The following is an 18,768-nucleotide window of genomic DNA, read 5'->3' on the forward strand; positions in this document are numbered from 1 at the left end:
TTCTTCATTTTCCAAGGCCAGTGGTCTGCAAATCTCAAAGAAAGCAAATGAGTTTGGTTATAGATCAAGGGCCTTAGGTTGGTAAGCAAGGAGTTGTGTTAACTGGAAGCACATTAACCCTTAAGACCAGTTACAGTGCTGTGGCGGGATGGCTCTGTGGTTTGTGTGATGGGAAGCAATGGAGGCGAGAGCTCAGTGAAGAAGGTCAGTGTCCGTCTTTCTCATCAGCTGAAGGTTTTTTTTTTTTTTAATTTTTATTATTATTTTTTAAAATACATATATATTTTTAATTTGTCAGAGAGAGAGAGAGAGCAAGCACAGGCAGACAGAGTGGTAGGCAGAGTCAGAGGGAGAAACGGAGCAAGGAGCCCGATGTGGGACTTGATCCCAGGACGCTGGGATCATGACCTGAGCTGAAGGCAGCTGCCCAACCAACTGAGCCACCCAGGCGTCCCAGCCGAAGGGTTTTAAACTTGATTTATACCTGTTCTACTCAGCAGTTAAGCAGGGAGTCTTCCAGGATGCCTGGGTGTCTCAGTTGGCTAAGCATCTACCTTCAGCTCAGGTCATGATCCCAGGGTCCTGGGATCGAGTCCCGCATTGGGCTTTTTGCTCAGCAGGAAGCCTGCTTCTCCCTCTGCCTGCTCTGTCTGCTGCTCCCCCTGCTTGTGCTCTCTCTCTCTCTGACAAATAAATAAAAAAATTTTTTTTTTTTAAAGAAGGGAGTCTTCCTTTTTACTTAGCCAACCTCCTTTGTCCAGAGCACTCTGCCAGGTTCTGTGGGGCATAGCAAATGAGCTAAGACATGGCTCATCCCTTCAAAGGCTTGGAGTCCATTGATATTCAAGGGACAGGACATTTTAAAATTTGAGTGAGTGAACCAATGGCTGTGGAGTCTGTCAGTGTGGAGTCTCTCATTTGCAAGAGATAGAAAACCCAACTCAGACCAGCTAAAGCAAAAAGAGACTTAATTGATTTTTGGCCCAGCATGAGTTGGGGCTCAGATGGTGTCCCTGATGCTCCTGCCTGAGCTGGACTGTCTTCTTTGTCGGGCTGGTTCCCCTGGTGGCGAGGCAGCATCTCAGAAGAGATGGAACCCCCAGTAAATGCGCGTTGCCTTTTATTGCTCTGACCAAGCCACGTGGCCATCTCTGAGCTAACCCCTGCGCTCAGAAGGTGGGATACCTTGGGGCGCCTGGGTAGCTCAGTGGGTTAAAGCCTCTGTCTTCTGCTTGGGTCATGATCCCTGGGTCCTGGGATCAAGCACGCATCCGGTTCTCTGCTTAGCAGGGAGCCTGCTTCCTCCTCTCTCTCTCTCTGCCTACTTGTGATCTCTGTCAAATAAATAAATAAAATCTTCAAAAAAAAAGCAGGTGAGATACCTTGATTGTGTTAGCCTCTGTTCTATCTAGAGCCTGGGGGGATGGCACCGGCTTGATACAAATCACCTTGGCCAAGAATGGGGGATGGGTGGATCTCTCAAAGCCACACAGGGCACTAAAACCGTAAGAATGGTGACTGCATGCTGGCTAGCCCAAGAATCTACCATGCTTCCTTGAAGGGATGATAATAGGGGTGTGTCTCCAAGTTCCATGCCAGGATTGAGCTGTAAATATTAGATTTGGGAATTATGTATATTTTGAGTCTTGAAGAAAGTAGAGTGTAGACATAAGAACAGGCACTCCAGGGGATAACTGACCTGGTTTTGAGTCTTGGCTCTGTTCCAGCTGGGTCATCTCCTACCTTCTCTAAGTCTCCGATTTCCTTATCAGAAAAATGGGGACAGCATGGGTCTTTTATCATCGGGTTTTTATAAAAATTCATTGAGAGAGTCCATGTAAAATGTGCAGTTCGTCCTGGTTATTTTTTGTTGTTTTTCATAAATTCACCCCGTGGGACCACCTCTAGATTTTTGTTAGATCCCCAAATAGCTGGTATCATAAAGACACTATTGAATCAGTGTTTGGGAGAAGAACGAGGAAAAAAAAAAATTAAAGCTGAACATCTTATTTGTAAGGTTGGGATTGGTGAATTAACTGGAAAAAAAAATCTTGGCAGAGATACAGGCCACGCCAGAGCAGCCGCCGCTGGTGGAGCAATGGAGATGCAGTCCTATTATGAGAAGCTGTTGGGGGAGCTGAATGAACAGCGCAAGCGGGACTTTTTCTGTGACTGCAGCATCATTGTGGAAGGGCGGATCTTCAAGGCCCACAGGAACATTCTGTTCGCCAACAGCGGCTACTTCCGAGCCCTGCTCATTCACTACATTCAGGACAGCGGGCGGCCCAGCACGGCGTCCCTGGACATTGTCACCTCCGACGCTTTCTCCACGATCTTAGACTTCCTATACTCTGGCAAGCTGGATCTGTGCGGGGAGAACGTGATCGAAGTGATGTCGGCTGCCAGCTACCTGCAGATGAACGACGTGGTGAACTTCTGCAAGACGTACATCAGGTCGTCCCTCGATATCTGCCGGAAGATGGAGAAGGAGGCGGTGGTGGCGGCAGCAGCGGCGGCCACGGGGGCTCATCAGGGTGATGGTGGAAGCCCCAGTTCAGGCAGGGAAGGGACCTCCTGCGATGCCAAGAGCTTGGGCTCCTCCGCAGCCGAGGGAGAGGAGAGCGTGGGCTGTCTGAGAGAGTCCCCTTGCAGTGACTGCAGAGGCGGCCACCGGCTGGGACTGGTGGTGAAGGACAGCCAGGGCAGCGGCCCCACTGACTGTGACCTCTCTATTCTGCCCAAACAGATAGAGCCCAAGGTGGAGTTTGATGCAGACGAGGTGGAGGTAGAGGGCAGTGAGCCGCTGCCACCCTATGCAGCCCCGCTCGGCCTGGCCCACATGGACGAGGCTCTGCCCGGTGGCCAGGCCATGGACTTGGCTTACGGTAACTACCACGTGAAGCAATTCCTGGAGGCACTCCTGCGCAACAGTGTGGTCCCCAGCAAAGACGAGCCAGACCATCCCTTTTCTCGGAGTTTGGAGGGAAGACCGGATGGTGCACCAGGAGCCATTAGTTCCATGATGGATGTCCACACGGACTGGTATGGGGAGGACTCAGGTGAGCTCCATGAGCATTCAGCATCTCTGCTGGTCCTTCAGCACATGCACCTGGGCCTCGTCAGCTCCTAGCATCATGATCATTGTCATTGTCACTGCCATCATAGTCTCCATCATCACCACATGATTACTGCCACATTATCCCTACCCCCACCAAGAGGCATTCATTGAGCACCTGCTGTATGCAGGGCATTGTCTCTTCCTCCGTGGTAGTATTTTACCTCTACGAGAATGTAAGCATGCTGAGGGCACTCTGAAGATATGGAAAGAACCTACAGTCTTCTGCTAATCAGCAGGGGGACTTGGGTCAAATCAGTCAATCTCTTTGGAGCTGTTTAGGAGGTAATCATCCCTGCCTTGCCTTTCTCACAGGGTTGAGGACCGAATGAGAAGGTTCTCAGCATTTTTTCTCATGTATGATCACATGTTCCAGACAGGTAAGATACTGATACTTCTGTATCAGCCGTGGTGCCTGGCACACAGTTGACAGGCACTTAAGTGTGTCATGGTCAATGGTGCTGTCTACCTGAGAATATCTAAAATGCGTTGGTATTTGGCTTTATGTGAGTAAGTTTCTTATATCTTTTGGTAGGCTTTAAAAAATAATAGTAATAACTTGTTATTAATATACTTATAATTAATAACAATATACTGATACTTAATAATAATATTTTACTTATTAATGTTGATATCTCCAAATACATGTGTGTTTTAATTAAATCATCAACCTTAAACTAGCTTTTATATCAAATATTTTCCTTTGGTAGGCTTTTGTGTTTTAAGAGCACTTGCTTGTCTCCCTGAACAACTCTGAGAGATGAGTTGATGTGACTAACTCCTCTTAACAGGCGGGGTAATTGTTGCAAAATGTCTTGTAGAAGATTGAAATACACTTGGCTGCCACCTTACTGATGAAAGTACCCCTATAGCTTCCAGAACCTCAAGAAATTAATGAATCCCAATTTAAATTCACTCTTCAATACTGAACAGTGAAAGCATTTTAGATAAAGATCAGCCACTTTTATTTGTTACTAAATGGTTATCTCGAGATGTTTAATTTCATTTTTTAAAGCAAGAACACTCTGAATGTCTGATTAAAACTAGGCTTGAAAACTCGAAAATACTGTTTCCGAGCCTCAGGGACAACACTGGCTTAACCAGCATTTAGAAGGTAGTGGCTGTTTTCATGAACACACTGTAGGAACAGCTTGACATCTCATTTCCGTGCAGAATAGCCCTTCGCAGACAGTGACCATCCTTTCACATCCACTAGACCCTCATGAGTTTGGCAGAAGAGTTGGGAAACCGAGACCCATGAGGGTTTGGGGGAATTTCCTAAGAATGCAGAGCTGCTAAGTGGCAGAGCTAAAGCGAGAAACCTGGGCTGGCTTCATTTCACTCAGACAAACCGTGCAGACAGCACAAATGAACAGAGGATTTCAGTGCCATGATTTTATCTTTCAGCCCCTCTGCCTATAAGCATAAACATCAAAAAAGAATAATGCAGCCATATGCCCTTGTCATTTAAGTCCAGTCGATTAGTCTATAAAGTCAGGTTTCCAGCTAGAAGGTGCTGTGGTCAAGGCAGCCACCCTGGCCCCTGGCCATGTTGTTATCTGCCAAGTTTTGATTCCATTCACATGGCTCCTGGGCAAATGTATTCCAAATGTCAAGGCACAGAGTAGGACTGATGTGTTCGGTCATTCATTTATTTGCTCAGATATTTAAGGACCTTCATGGTAAAGATATAAAGGTAAGTCAGATACAGATTCAGCCCTCAAAGTGCTGCTGGTGTCTTTGAGGAGGTAAGATATGTGTCATTGGCATCACGTGATAGAGAGACACTAGGGCTGGAAGGCGGATGGAGGTGTGACTTTCACAGTAGTCCAAAAGCCAGAGAACTGGCTTCTGCCTGGGAGATCAGGGAGGCATTATGAAAGTGGCATCTGAGACTAAGGAGAGGAGAGAAATTGATTGGATTGATTATTGGGTCCGATTATGGAATACCTTAAATGCTAAGAGGTGAGGTTTTGTCTGTAGGCACAGGGGAATTTTTTGGTAGTTACTGAGCTTGGGGGTGTGCAGGTCCTGTGCTTGGGGGAGATTAATTTGGCCTCAGCACCAGATGGTGTGGAAATGGGAGTTGAGGGCAGGGAGACAGTCAGGCGGGTGTCGCGATCATTCCATACCCATACCTCTAGGTCCAGCCATCTTGTTGCAAATGACAAGATCTCATCCTTTTTTATGTCTGAGGAATATTCCACTGTGTGTGTGTGTGTGTGTGTGTGTGTGTGTGTGCGCGCACACATATACTTTCTAAAATCACAATTTCTTTATCCATCCAACTATCAATAGACACAGGCTGCTTCCATATCTTAGCTATTGTAAATCATGCTGCAATAAACATAGGGGCCCATATATCTTTTCAAGTTAGTATTTTTGTGTTTTTAGGGTAAATTCCCCATAGTGGGATTGGAGACACCTACATACTGTTTCCCACAGTGGCTGTGCCACTTTGCATTCCCACCGGCCATGCACAAGTGTTCCTTTTTCTTCACATGCTTGCCAACACTTGCTAGTTCTTTTTGACTCTAGTCATTCTGACAGGTGTGAGATGGTAGCTTACTGTGGTGTTGATTTGTATTTTCCTGATGATAAGTGATGTTAAGCATCTTTTCCTATGTCTGATGGCCATTCTGTATGTCCTCTTTGGAAGAGTGTCTACTCAAATCCTTTGCCTATTTTTTAATCAGATTGGTTTTTATTTTTATTTTTTAAAAAAGATTTTATTTATTTATTTGACAGAGATCACAAGTAGGCAGAGAGGCAGGCAGAGAGAGAGGGGGAAACAGGCTCCCTGCTGAGCAGAGAGCCTGATGCAGAGGTCGATCCCAGGACCCTGAGATCATGACCTGATTCAAAGGCAGAGGCTTTAACCCACTGAGCCACCCAGGGGCCCAAGAGATGCTATCTTATTTAGTGTTGACAAGGAAAGCCTTTCTAACAAGTTGCCTTTGAGAAGAAACTGCAAGGGAGGGGGAGAGCAAACTGCAAGGCAAATCAGAGAGAAGAACAGTCTAGGCGAGGGAAGAGCAAGGTGTAAAAGCCCAGGAGCGGGTCACAGTTGTCAATGAACGAGAGGAATCGCAGGGTGCTGCTGGGGCTGGAGTGGAGTGGGCAAGGCAGAGAGTGCCAGGGGATGAGGTCAGACCAGGTGGGCTCCTAAAGTCCAGGAGAAGGCCTTTGGGTCTTCCTCTGAGAAGGGACAACACTAGAGAGTCTCAGCTGAGAGTGACTTGAAATGCCATATCGTAAAAGGATCACTGTGGGTAGTGTATGTCATAATCTCCAAAGTGGTCTTCTTGGCTAGGACTGTACTACCTCTCAAGGTCGAACAGACCAGATTTCCTAATGGCTTGTATGAGTGATATGAGAAAAAGAGAAGTTAAGGGTGATCCTCAGGTCTGTAGCTCAAGCAGTTGATTTAAACATGTTATGTTTGCGATGCCTCTTGGATCTCCAAGTGGAGATGTTCACTAAGCAGTTGTTCCTGTCTGCTTGGGATTTCAGGGGGTGGGGGGAATCACAGCTGAGCTATACATTTGGGAGTCATTAATGGGTCCATGGAATTTGAAACCTATAGATCCCGTGAACTTATGGGTGTAGAAGGAGAAGGTAAGAGATTTACGCACTGTGCCCTGGGATACTCCAACATGTAGAAGTCAGAAAAATAGGGCCCAGTCAAGGAGATGGGGAGGGGGCAGGCAGGGAGGTAGGAGGAGAATTGAGAGTGATGGGTGTGCCAGGAGGAGAAAGTGTTTCAGGAGAAAGGAGACATCAGCTATGTCCAGGTCTGCATGGAGGCAGAGAGAGAACTGATCACTGGGAAGTTCATTGGCAGGCTTGACCAGAGTAGTGTCGATGAAGAGGGGGCAAGAGACCAAAGGGCTTGAAACAGAGCTGGGGAAGTAGAGGTGAAGACAGTGAGTATTGATGCTTCTTTCAAGCGGTTTTGCTGGGAAGGGGACCGAGAAGTGCACCAGCAGCTGAAGGGGCATGTGAGGTTGAGGTTTTTATGAAGGTGGAGGTTCTAAAAGCCTGTTTGTTTAGTGAAGGGAGCGATCCAGGAAAGGAAGATAACTGATGGTGGGAGAGAGGGACATTGGATAGAGTGCGGGCCGGCGGGGTCCCTGTCCAGTGCTGAGGATGGTCACTAAGAAGGACAGTTGAATCATAGGAACAAGAGTGGAAGCAGACCTTATGTGTTTGGAGGTGGAGGGGAGGGCTTGGGGGTGGCTGGGAGCATGTAGAGGTTCTCTTCTGATTGCTTCTCATCAGTTAGTAGCAAAGGTCGGGGCGCCTCTAGTGTGGCTCAAATGGTTAAGTGTCAGTCTTTAGCTCAGGTCATGATCTTGGGGTCTTGGGATCGAGCCCCACGTCAGGCTCCCTGCTCAGTGGGGAGTCTGCTTCTTCCTCTCCTTCTGTATCTCCCCTTTGATAGTGCTCTTTCTCTTTCTCTCTGTCTCTCAAATGAATACATTGAATCTTAAAAAGAAGCAGAAGCAGTAGCAGCAGTAAGGGCAGTGGCTGAAAGGGAGGAGGGGACAGTGAGGGGGCGGAGACCTGAGCAGAGGGAGGGTGTGGAATAGTCCCCGAGGAGAGTGGGAGAGAGTGAGCCAGGGGAATATTTAGGGTGCTTGGGCAGAACCAAGGGCTCTGATATTGGTGCTCAGAGGGTGACGGTTAGATGGATTCAAAGCGAGACCAGAACACACAGTTGTGTATATTTCACCGGTGATGTTAACCTGCCTTGTTTCAGGTATGGAATGGGCATAGACTTGTATTTAACCAGAATTTAGGTTTAACCAGGTGAATACAGACAGAGGGAGAGAGAGGACCCAGGCAGTTAAGGGTGGATGTGAAGGAGTGATTTCAGTGATGGACTGTGGGCACTGTACTGGGGAAGTAGAGGCATAAGGCCCCAAGGAGGCGAAGGACGGTAAAATGGTGGCAGAGTCTATTGGCTTGGTCCCAACTGAGAAGGGGCACTTAAAGGGTGAGCTGGAAACCTATGAAATAGGAATTGGAAAGTGGAGAGCTTGATATGTGGCCTATGGAGCAAATGCAGCTATTGGAAATATCTGGGTAGGGGGCCATGATTCTCCCTCTCAGCTACACACTAGGCAGAGGGCTTTAAAAATCTAATAGTTGGGTAGAGATTGGACATCAGTTTGTTTTTTGGCTTTTTTTTTTTTTTTTAATTTCCCAGGTGATCCTTTTTTTTTTTTTTTTTTTTAAATATTTTATTTATTTGATGGACAGAGATCACAAGCAGGCAGAGAGGCAGGCAGAGAGAGAGGGGGAAGCAGGCTCCCCACTGAGCAGAGAGCCCAATTCTTTGCTCAATCCCAGGACCCTGAGCTGAAGGAAGAGGCTTTAACCCACTGAGCCACCCAGGCGCCCCTCCCAGGTGATTCTAATATGCACACGGAGTTGAGAGTTCTTGGTCTAGGATCAGGTGGCTGAGGTGGGGCGGAAGACAAGATCTTTGGAAGAAAGGAGGTCCAGGAACAGAGAGGCCAGGGTGCTGGAAGGGTCATTTTCGGTACTCACACCAAGAATTACGCCAGGAGTTGTATTTGAAGGCAAGGTGACCAAATCTCCCCAGAATGAGGAGGTGACCTCGGGGCTCCGGGATGATGGTAATAAGGAGAGGGAGCCGTGCTCTCGTTTGCTGGTGTGAGCTTCCAAAGATCTTAAGGTTTGCAAGGATGGTGGGAGGGATAGTGGTCTGGAGATGACACTGAATCACGAGGCAGCTCCTACTCACCTCCGACTCAGGGGAGTCAGGGTGATGGGGTAGGGAAGCTGGGTGTTCCGGGGAGGCCCAGGCCTTAATAAAGCAACCACTCCAATTGGCTGAAGATTCTCAAAACTGTATTCTTCCCTTCTGTGCCTAAACTCCAGATGTTTCTGTCTAACCCAGATATGCCCCCCAGGGATGCTCTGGGCCTGCCCCAGACTGAACCCCTCATTCCTCTAGTGCCTGCTTTTCCTCCTGTGTTTTCTACTTCAGTTTATTCCGCCACCATCCACCAGGTCAGCTGACGCAGGATCTGTGTCCTTTCGATCTTCTCTTTCCCTTGTCTGCCCTCCCGCAGGTGGTCACGGAGCACTGTTCATTTTACTTCACATGTGTGTCTCCTCCTCTCTGCCCTGAGGTCAGTGCTTTAGTTCCCGATATTTCTCGTCCTCTCCTAGCTGTTCTTCCTGCCTTGAATCTTCCCTCTCCTCAGTCCTTTTCCTACAAAGTTCTGGGTGACACAGTCGGTTAAGTGTCCCACTCTTGGTTTTGGCTCATGTCATGACCTCAGGTTCGTAAGACTGAGCCCCACAATGGGCTCTGCCCTCCCTGCAGAGTCTGCTTGAGACTCTCTGTTTCTCTCCCTCGGCCCCTCTACCCCCGCACCCTCTCTCTCTCAAATAAATAAATAAATATTTGGGAAAAAAAATTAATAAGCTCCTTCTACTGCATTGTCTGCTGAGGGATCTTTTAAAACTAAAATCTAGGGGCAGCTGGGTGTCCCAGTTGGTTAAGCGTCTGCTTTCAGCTCAGGTCATGATCCTGGAGTTCTGGGATCGAGCCCTGCATTGGGCTCCTTGCTCAGTGGGTGATTGCTTCTCCCTCTGCCTTTGCCCTGCTCCTGCTCTCTCTCTCACTCTCTCTCAAATAAATAAACACAAGCTTGAAAAAACAACAACAACAACCTCAAATCTGACTGTGTACTTCCCCTCCTTAAAATTCTAGCCTCTTACAGAATGAAGTCCAAGTTCCTGAACACGTCAGAATCATGAGGGTAATGATTCTTGTCTTTCTTTTCATTGCTATATCCCCAGGGCCTAGAACACAGCCTGACACATAGTAGATGCTCAGTATAAATCTGTTGAATAAATGATTGACCATGGCCTTCACAATCTGGTTCTTGCTGCTTCTGCAGCCTCATTTGTCATCCCCCCCCTTCTGCTTAATATTCTGTTTTCTCGCTTACCTCTATGCCTGAGCCTGTGTATTCCTCTGTCTGAGATACCTTTCTCTGTCCTGAACTCCTGGTGAACTCCTATTCATCCTTTAGCATATGTGCTGCCGAAGTGAGCACTCCTATTCATCCTTTAAAACCTTGTTCAAAGATCACCTGTCCTGTGAAATCTTCTCTGAACTCCTAAAGTGAATTCATTACTTTCTTGTCTATGCTTCTTCATCATTTGGACTTTGCACGTGTTACATTATATTGCATGAATTTGTTTACATGTCTTTCTTTCATGCCAGACTCAACATCTTGAGGGAAGAAATGGGTGTCTTGGTAAAGATGGACCTTATTAGCACAGTGTCTGGCATGTGTAGGCGTTCAAATGAACAGTTGTATTGGTGAGATCAGACCATGAGAGAGGAAGGAAAGTGTGGTAATTCTTAATTTTCTGATGAAGATAGAGTTAACAGTTGGTCTTTCCAAGGACTAATGCTGGACCCATTTTACATAATGTTTTGGTAGATAATTGAGAAGAAAAGTAAAGTGTAATGCCAGGCTAGTGGGATTAGATAGCAGGAAGATTCCACAATACTGGAGGAGTGAGCAGGAAACTGGCATCTTAGACCCAATGCGCTCAGTGAGAAATTAAATAATCCAACGTATGTAGGTAATTATGAGTGCTTTATTGTAGAAAACAGGTTTTGGGGTCACTGTAGATGATGCAAAATGTTAGGCATTATCAGGCTGGGAACTCAAGATGGGAGAAAATAATCTCCACTCTTGGGTTGAGTTGTGTTGGGAATGACGTGGGGTTCTCACTTGGGATTCGGCTTGCCATACATTTGGCAGCACCTCCAAAAAGACAAAGCCCAGGTAGGTATCCTGAGAAGGTCCCAGAGAAAAGGAATTACTCCAGTGTTGAGAGAAACCACAGAGCCTGGACTGCTTCATGAGTAAAGAAACACCAAGGAGAGGATGATGGTACAAAAATGGCTGACATTTCTGAGCTCTTACTATGTGCTCGGCGCTGTGCTCTAGGTATTATTTCATTTCATTCACAGTCCTTTAAGGTGGGAACTAGTATCATCCCTATTTTACAGATGAGAAAAGTGAGGCACAGAGAAGTTAAGGGTGATGTCCAAAGTCATACGGCTGGCAAATGGAGAAGTGGGGACTTGAACCCAGATTTCAATGCCTGGAAATCTTGAGTCACTAATGCCTTCCTGTAGGATGTGGTATGACCAAAGTCTGTTAAATCCTGAAGGTTGTGGATAGAGAGGACATGTCTTGGAATACTGCAGTAAGGGTACTCGGGAAACTTGAAAGAAGAGTTTTGTATGTGGGAGGATAATCGTGTTGTCATCTTAATGGTTGTACAAGCAAGGTGGGGAAAAAAGAGTTGAAAAAAGATTTAAGTGAATCTCTGGATATTTGACGATTTCAGATCTATAGACTTTTATTTTTTTTTTAAAGATTTTACTTATTTATTTATTTGACAGATAGAGATCATAAGTAGGCAGAGAGGCAGGCAGAGAGAGAAGGGGAAGCAGGATCCCCACTGAGCAGAGGGCCCGATGTGGGGCTCAATCCCAGAACCCTGGGATCATGACCTAAGCTGAAGGCAGAGGCTTTAACCCACTGAGCCACCCAGGCACTCCACTTTTTTTTTTTTTTTAAGATTTTATTTATTTATTTGATAGAGTGAGAGAGGGAACACAAGCAGATAGAGTGGGAGAGAGAGAAGTAGGCTTCCCGATGAGCAGGGAGCCCAACGCGGGGCTCAGTCCCAGGACCCTGGGAGTATGACCTGAGCTGAAGGCAGATGCTTAACGACTGATCCGCCCAGGCTCCCCCAGATCAATAGACTTAATACGAATTCCAGTTGAAAGTGTGCATCACAGTACACATATGCACATGCCTGGAACTCTTCTTAGGCCCTCTTGTCCTAGAATGTATGCATCCTGATCCAGGGGTCTGGCTTATCATAACAGAGGGTTCCAAACTTTTAAGGCTCATGAAATCAATTCAGGAGATCAGTGTTGGTCGGGTCAGGCTGCTACAGCAGAATGCCACAGACTGAGTGGCTTAAACAACAGAGATTTATTTTCTCACATTTCTGGAGGCTCGGAGTCCAAGATCAAGGTGCCGGTAGGGTTGTTTTCTTCCTGGCTTGCAAACGACTACCTTCTTGCTGGTCCTCATATGGTCTTTTCCGCTGTGCATGAACAGAGAGAGAATGAGATCTCTGGTGTCTCTTCCTCAAATTATAAGGACACCAGTCCTATCAGATTAAGGATCTACCCTTAAGACCTCATTGAACCTTAACTACCTCCTTATCTCCAAATATAGTCACCCCGGAGGTTAGGCCTTCAATGTATAAATTTGGGGAGATGAAACTCCATGCATAACAGGGTCTCCTTCAGCACTGCCTGCAAATGAAAACAGAGACTATAGACTCTGTCAGAATGAGGGTTATTTTGGGAATTTTCCAGCTATCCACTTGAAGACTTGTGATTCCTGAGGTTGTAATGTGTCTCTAACTATGAGCCACAGAGAAGTTTGAAAGCCATATGTCATTCCTTGCAACCTTGTATCAGAATCCCACTTTACCCTCTGGCTGACTGGCAGCCAGACAAAGACTTGGATTTTGTAGTGTCTTGCTGTGAGCTGGTGGTAAAGGTGATGTCCTCCGTCTGGATCCGGGCTGGCGAAATTCCCCAGGTCCCTATCACGCAGTGTCACTGATGCTTACAACCCATTTGGTTCCCCAGGTGACGTGTTGGTGGTCCCCATCAAGCTTCACAAGTGTCCTTTCTGCCCTTACACCGCCAAACAGAAAGGCATCCTTAAGCGGCATATCCGCTCGCACACAGGTGAGCGGCCTTACCCCTGTGAGACCTGTGGCAAGAGGTTCACGCGACAGGAGCACCTGCGGAGTCACGCCCTGAGCGTAAGTATCTGGGCTGGAAAATCTCTTGTGGTGGGTGGGGAGAGGGATCCTGAGATTTGCCTAAGGTGAGGGTGAACCAGCCGGCCCATTACTTCTCCGTCCACTGGAATATTTTCAGAGAACTTTAAACATGTGTTTCTACTTAATTAAAGCTGGGTTGGTGGCGCTTAGAGAAAGTTAAAACTTATATAAGAGACTAGTTTTCTTAGACTCAAAAAGGTTTTTTTTTTTTGTTTTTGGTGTTATTTATTAGAGAGAGACAGGGCGAGAGAACACAAGCATGGGAAGCTGCAGAAGGAGAGGGAGAAGCAGGCTCCCCACTGAGCAGGGAGCCTGATGCGGGGTTCGATTCAAGAACCCTGGGAACCCTGGGATCATGGCCTGAGCCGAAGGTAGCCGCTGAACTGACTGAGCCACCCAGGCACCCCGACTCAAGAAAGTTTAGATCCTGGTCAGGGATGGTTGTCATAAGGCAGAAAACAGTGGGCGTGGACAGGGGACTGTGGTCTGTTCTCACCACTGTGATGCCAAAGGCGAGAAAAGCACACCTTCAATTTTCCCACCCAATGTGGTTCCTGGGTATGGAGAAAGCACGTGCTGCTATTTCTAAGCCACCTGTGGGCGGCAAAGAGGACTCCAGACCCAGGGGACCTCTCCTCCCACTGGCTGCCTCCTGGCCTTCTGTCTCCCATGTGAGTGGTTAATTCCCACCAGCTAAAAGGCAGTCGGGCCATTTAGGAAGGCGTTATATTTAAGATCATCTTTGAGCAAGGCAATCAGTCTTTGGAAGATCAAACATAAAAAAGGTTTCGACTTCAGAGATCACTATCAAGAATGTGAGAACCCATAGAATGGGAGAAAATACTAGTGAATCCTTTATCTGCTAAGGATCTAGTAACCACAATATAAATATAAATATATAAATAACTCTTCCAGTTCAACAATAAGAGACAAATTACCAAATTAAACAACAGATATGAATAGACATTTCTCCAAAGAAGAAACACAAATGTCCAGTAAGAACATGAAAAGATGCTCAACATCACTAATCATTAGGAAAATGCTGGTCAAAGCCACAGTGAGCTACCACTTCAAACACACTACTGTTGCTATCATTGAAGAGCAGGTAATAAAATGTTGGCAAGGAGGTAGAGGAACTGGAACGCTCATACACTGCTGGTGGGAACATAAAATGGCACAGCCACTGTGGGAAACAATTTGGTGGGTCTTCAGAGTTAAGCATAAAATTACCGTAGGTCCCAGCAATTCTATGTCTAAGTGTATACCCAAGAGAACTGAAAACGTACATTTGCACAAAAATGTACCTGCACACAAAGGTTCATAGCAGCATTATTCCTAGTAGCCAAAAAGTGGAAATAACCCAAGTGTCATCAACTGAGACATGAGTCAACGAAGTGTAGTCTGTCCCTGCAATGGACCCTTATTCAGCCATAACATGGAATGACGTTCTGATTCATGCTACAACAGGGATGAGCCTTAAAAGCATTAAGACTTTAAGCATTTATTAATAATTAATAATAATTAAGCATTTCGGGGTGCCTGGATGGCTCAGTGGGTTAAAGACTCTGCCTTCGGCTCAGGTCATGATCTCAGGGTCCTGGGATTGAGCCCCACATCGGGCTCTCTGCTCAGCGGTGAGCCTGCTTCCCCCTCCCTCTCTCTCTCTCTCTCTGTCTGCCTCTCTGTCTACCTGTAATCTCTGTCTGTCAAATGAATAAATAAAATCTTTAAAAAAATAATTAAGCATTTCCACATGAAAGAAATTGGTCACAAAAGGCCACGTCTTATATGAGTTCCTTGATATGAGATACATAAGATGGGCAGGCCCATGGAGATAGAGTAGATCAGTGGTTACCAGGGGCCCAGAGGATGTTGGATGGGAAGGGGGTGGCAGTAAATAGATACCTACTTTCTTTCTGGGGTGATGAAAATGTTCTGGAATTAGAGGGTGGGGATAGTTGCACAATCTTGTGAATATACTAAAAACCACTGAATTGTATGCTTTTCAAAGGTGGTATGTGAGTTGTAGTTTGGAAAGAATCCAGATTTAAGGTAAGTCCAAGGTTTTTGACTGTTTCCACTCTCAGGGCTGGCCCCAACCACACCCATCTGAGAGCGGGCTTTTCCCATAGCGTCAAGTTTTTAATTGTCCTCCGGCCCAAATTACTTCTCCAGTCTGTCTTGGCAGAGTAGGTTCCTGGTGCCCCAAGGATAGTTCACTGGTTGGAATCCTTATTCCCTCTCTTTCCCTGTTATACAAGGTCCAGTCTACTGCAGCCTAAAGAGGTGGTATTCAAAGGCCCTGTCAGGTACGAAGGTCATGGACATGCTCAGGTTGGGTAAGGTTGGAGGATTAGTGTAGAAAGCCCAGGAGACCCCCTGGAAGGCAGGAACATTGGCCAGGATGTAGGGCAGCTCCAGAGAGCTCGGTGTTGAGTTATTGGCCTTTGTCCTCCATCATTTCTCTGTCTTTACCTCTTGTGTGCGTCCTGTATCCAGAACTCTCCATAGGAGAGGCTTTGGTTCACAGACTCCCTCTAGGCTGGAGCTCCTGAAGAGCGCAGCCTATATGGAAGGGGTCCTGGAGCTGTTGCCCTAAGGAGGGACTGCGTGGGGTAGGAGATCAGGTTTTTTTTTCTAGCTTGCAAAGTGCTTCTTGTAGGCAAGGAGTGCATTTCTCAAAGAAGAGGTAAGGACAGAGTGCTCGCCACATTTGGAGAAGATGCCATCCAGCAAGTCTGCCTTCCTAATAACTAGACAATTGCGGGTACATAAAACCCATGCCTAAAATCCACACCCGTTCCCTGAATGCCCTTTCTATGCCAGGCATAGGGTTATAGTAACAAATGTGACAGAGAACATGAATGAGAACAGTCTCTGCCTTCTTGGAGCTTATAGTCTAGGGAATTCACTAACCATTTATTAGAAATTCAACAAAGGGGGGCACCTGGGTGGCTCAGTAGGTTAAGTGACCGGCTCTTGGTTCTGCTCAGGTCATGATCTCAGGGTTGTGGGACTGAGCCCTGCATGGGGCCCTGGGCTCAGTACAGAGTGTGCTTGAGATTCTCTCTCTCCCTCTGCCCCTCTCTCTGCTCACGCTCTCTAAATACACAAATAAATAAAATCTAAAAAAAAAAAGTCAACAAAGGAAGAAGGATAAGGGAGAATATATATTTGGGCACCTAACCTGGCCCAGAGCATCAGGGAAGATTTTCTTCCAAGGCATTCCTAGCAGGGCAAGTCTTGGCAAAGGGGAGGTGGGCAGGGTCCTCACATGTCCGAGGGCCCCGGGGCAGAAGCGCCTGTGTGAGGCAGAGGCTGTGGCCGAGAGAGCGAGGTGGAGAGCGCTTACCAGCTGCATGTGTGATTGTAGGTGCACAGATCCAACCGTCCGATCATCTGCAAGGGTTGCAGAAGAACCTTCACGAGTCACCTGTCCCAGGGACTGCGGCGCTTCGGGCTGTGTGACAGCTGCACCTGCATTACCGACACACACGACGAGGATGACGATCTGATGCCCATCAACCTTAGCCTGGTGGAGGCTTCGTCCGAAAGCCAAGAAAAGAGTGACACGGACAATGACTGGCCCATCTATGTGGAGTCTGGTGAGGAAAATGACCCTGCCGGAGAGGATTCTGATGACAGACGGCAGATTCGGTCCTACTTGTCCGATCGAGAGACACTTACGTAGCAGTCCGTTTCAGTGGGGGAATTTAGAATTTGTTTTTGCTCGTTCTGTGTTCGAAAGCTGCCATCTGTCCAATTTTCTGGAACCCCGAGAGGAAACTTTTTTTTTTTTTTCACTGTTCTTCTACATGCATTTTTGTTAGATTACATACAAAGATTGGACCTTGTGAGTCGAGGGACTAATGACCTCTTAGTGGAATGCTCTTGGTTTTGGAGGGCTTTGCTGAGTTAATTCTGAGAGAGGCAAGGCTGGTCCCAAGGTTCCCCATTCTTCCTGTCGTGCACCCAAACTCTGGTTAGGAGAGAGAGAAGAAAATCTCCATGCTTGTTTTCATATTGTCTCACTCGTCTACATGCCTTTCTTGTCGGTCTTTTTCTCTGTAAAGGTGAGTGAGAATAGCTCGAGTCGAGTCTCTCTTTTGTCTCTCCTAATGGATCCCATAATTTAGTTTTCTGGTGAAGGCTTAAAGAGAAAGCTTCATGACATAAGGCAGGCAGGGCTGTTTGGCTACGTGATTGTAAAGGTACTTTCTAACTGTAAGCCTGCAATTTTAATGACTGAAAGTATTTATGTGCACACAAACATGGAAATGGAACGAAGAGGTTCCCGGGATTCTCTGACTTGCCCAGCTAAATTAAATTTGAAGTTAGCCCCTGGGAAGGGAACCTGTGAGCCTGGTTTCCCTGTCTGGTTTGGTATTTGACAATCCTACACACACAGATCACCTGTCTTGCGATCATAAAACAAGTCCTTTGGGTGAAATTCAAAATACTCCTGCTTTCCCCAGCCATTTTCCAGAGCTGCTGTTGTGTAATGTGGAAATGTAGCTGCTGCTCAGAGTCGCCTACTCTGATTATGACTAGAACTTTAATTGGAGGGAAAGTGCAAGCCTATATAAACAAGTTGAGTTTCCAAATTGTTTACCTTTTAAAAGCACCTCTGGAGGGAAAGAGAAGGTTGGTAGAAGAACAGGTTTTTAAAATTTTTATTTATATTTATTTATTTGATAGAGAGAGATCACAAGTAGGCAGAGAGACAGGCAGAGAGAGGAGGAAGCACGCTCCCTGCCACGCAGAGAGCCTGATGTGGGACTTGATCCCAGGATCCTGAGATCATGACCTGAGCCAAAGGCAGAGGCTTAACCCACTGAGTCACCCAGGTGCCCCAAAGAACAGGTTTTTAAAACTATTCTGCTTTTCACCCACTTTGCAGCCATGTGGTTATTCTAACAGGAGAGGCTCTCCATCTTTAAAGGGCTGAAGAACAGGAAATATTAGGGATGAAGGATGTTTAAGGCACTTTCATAATTTTGTCTTATGTTAAAGTATACAAAATGAACTTTTTTTTTTTAAAAGATTTTACATATTCATTTGACAGAGAGAGAGAGAGAGATATCGAGAGAGGGAACACAAGCAAGGGGAGTGGGAGAGGGAGAAGCAGGCTTCCCACTGAGCAGGGAGCCTGATGCAGGGCTCCCTCCTAGGACCCTGGGATCATGACCTGAGCTGAAGGCAGCCACCCAGGTACTCCTCCAAAATGGACTTTAAAGGAAATTGCTTTTTCTTCCTTTAAGTAGAGTTGTAAAACCACCTTTCTTTCTGCCTCCTGAACAAAAAAGCCAATAAAAATGTTATAAGTTGGCTTGGGATTGTTAGTTACTTAAGAGTTCAAAAGGTACTTAAACCAAACTTCTCAACGGAAGTGAGAATTCAGAATAGTGTTACTCAAATTGTAACCCCCAGATAGCTGGCCTGTGCATTCTTTGATACCAACCCACACAGTAGGACCACATGCTGGCCTGCAGTAGGTTAGAAATTTTTAAAATGGTCTTTTGCCAAAGATAATTTGAAAATTATTGTTCTAGATCAAGAGTAACAAACCGGAAATTATCAAGGACCAGAGACACTTTCATTCCTGAGATGGAAATATTAGCTGTTCTTTTCAAGGAGGGATCTTAGCAAAAGGAAAATCTAACTAGTTGTGTAGAAGGTGTACTTTGCAAAGAATTATATTTGATATGTTC

The 18,768-nt window shown here is 46.4% G+C and overlaps 1 protein-coding gene across 1 annotated transcript; it reads left to right on the forward strand.

The window, feature by feature from the left end:
- The first annotated feature begins 2,071 nt into the window (after positions 1-2,071).
- On the forward strand, positions 2,072-18,131 carry ZBTB8B (zinc finger and BTB domain containing 8B). Its single transcript, XM_059137932.1, has 3 exons — positions 2,072-3,059; positions 12,858-13,036; positions 16,431-18,131. The coding sequence occupies exons 1-3, from the start codon at positions 2,099-2,101 to the stop codon at positions 16,746-16,748; spliced, it is 1,458 nt and encodes a 485-aa protein (XP_058993915.1). The 5' UTR covers positions 2,072-2,098; the 3' UTR covers positions 16,749-18,131.
- The last annotated feature ends 637 nt before the right edge of the window (positions 18,132-18,768 follow it).

Source organism: Mustela lutreola, chromosome 10 (assembly GCF_030435805.1).
Source record: "Mustela lutreola isolate mMusLut2 chromosome 10, mMusLut2.pri, whole genome shotgun sequence".
Classification (NCBI taxonomy): Eukaryota; Metazoa; Chordata; class Mammalia; order Carnivora; family Mustelidae; genus Mustela; species Mustela lutreola.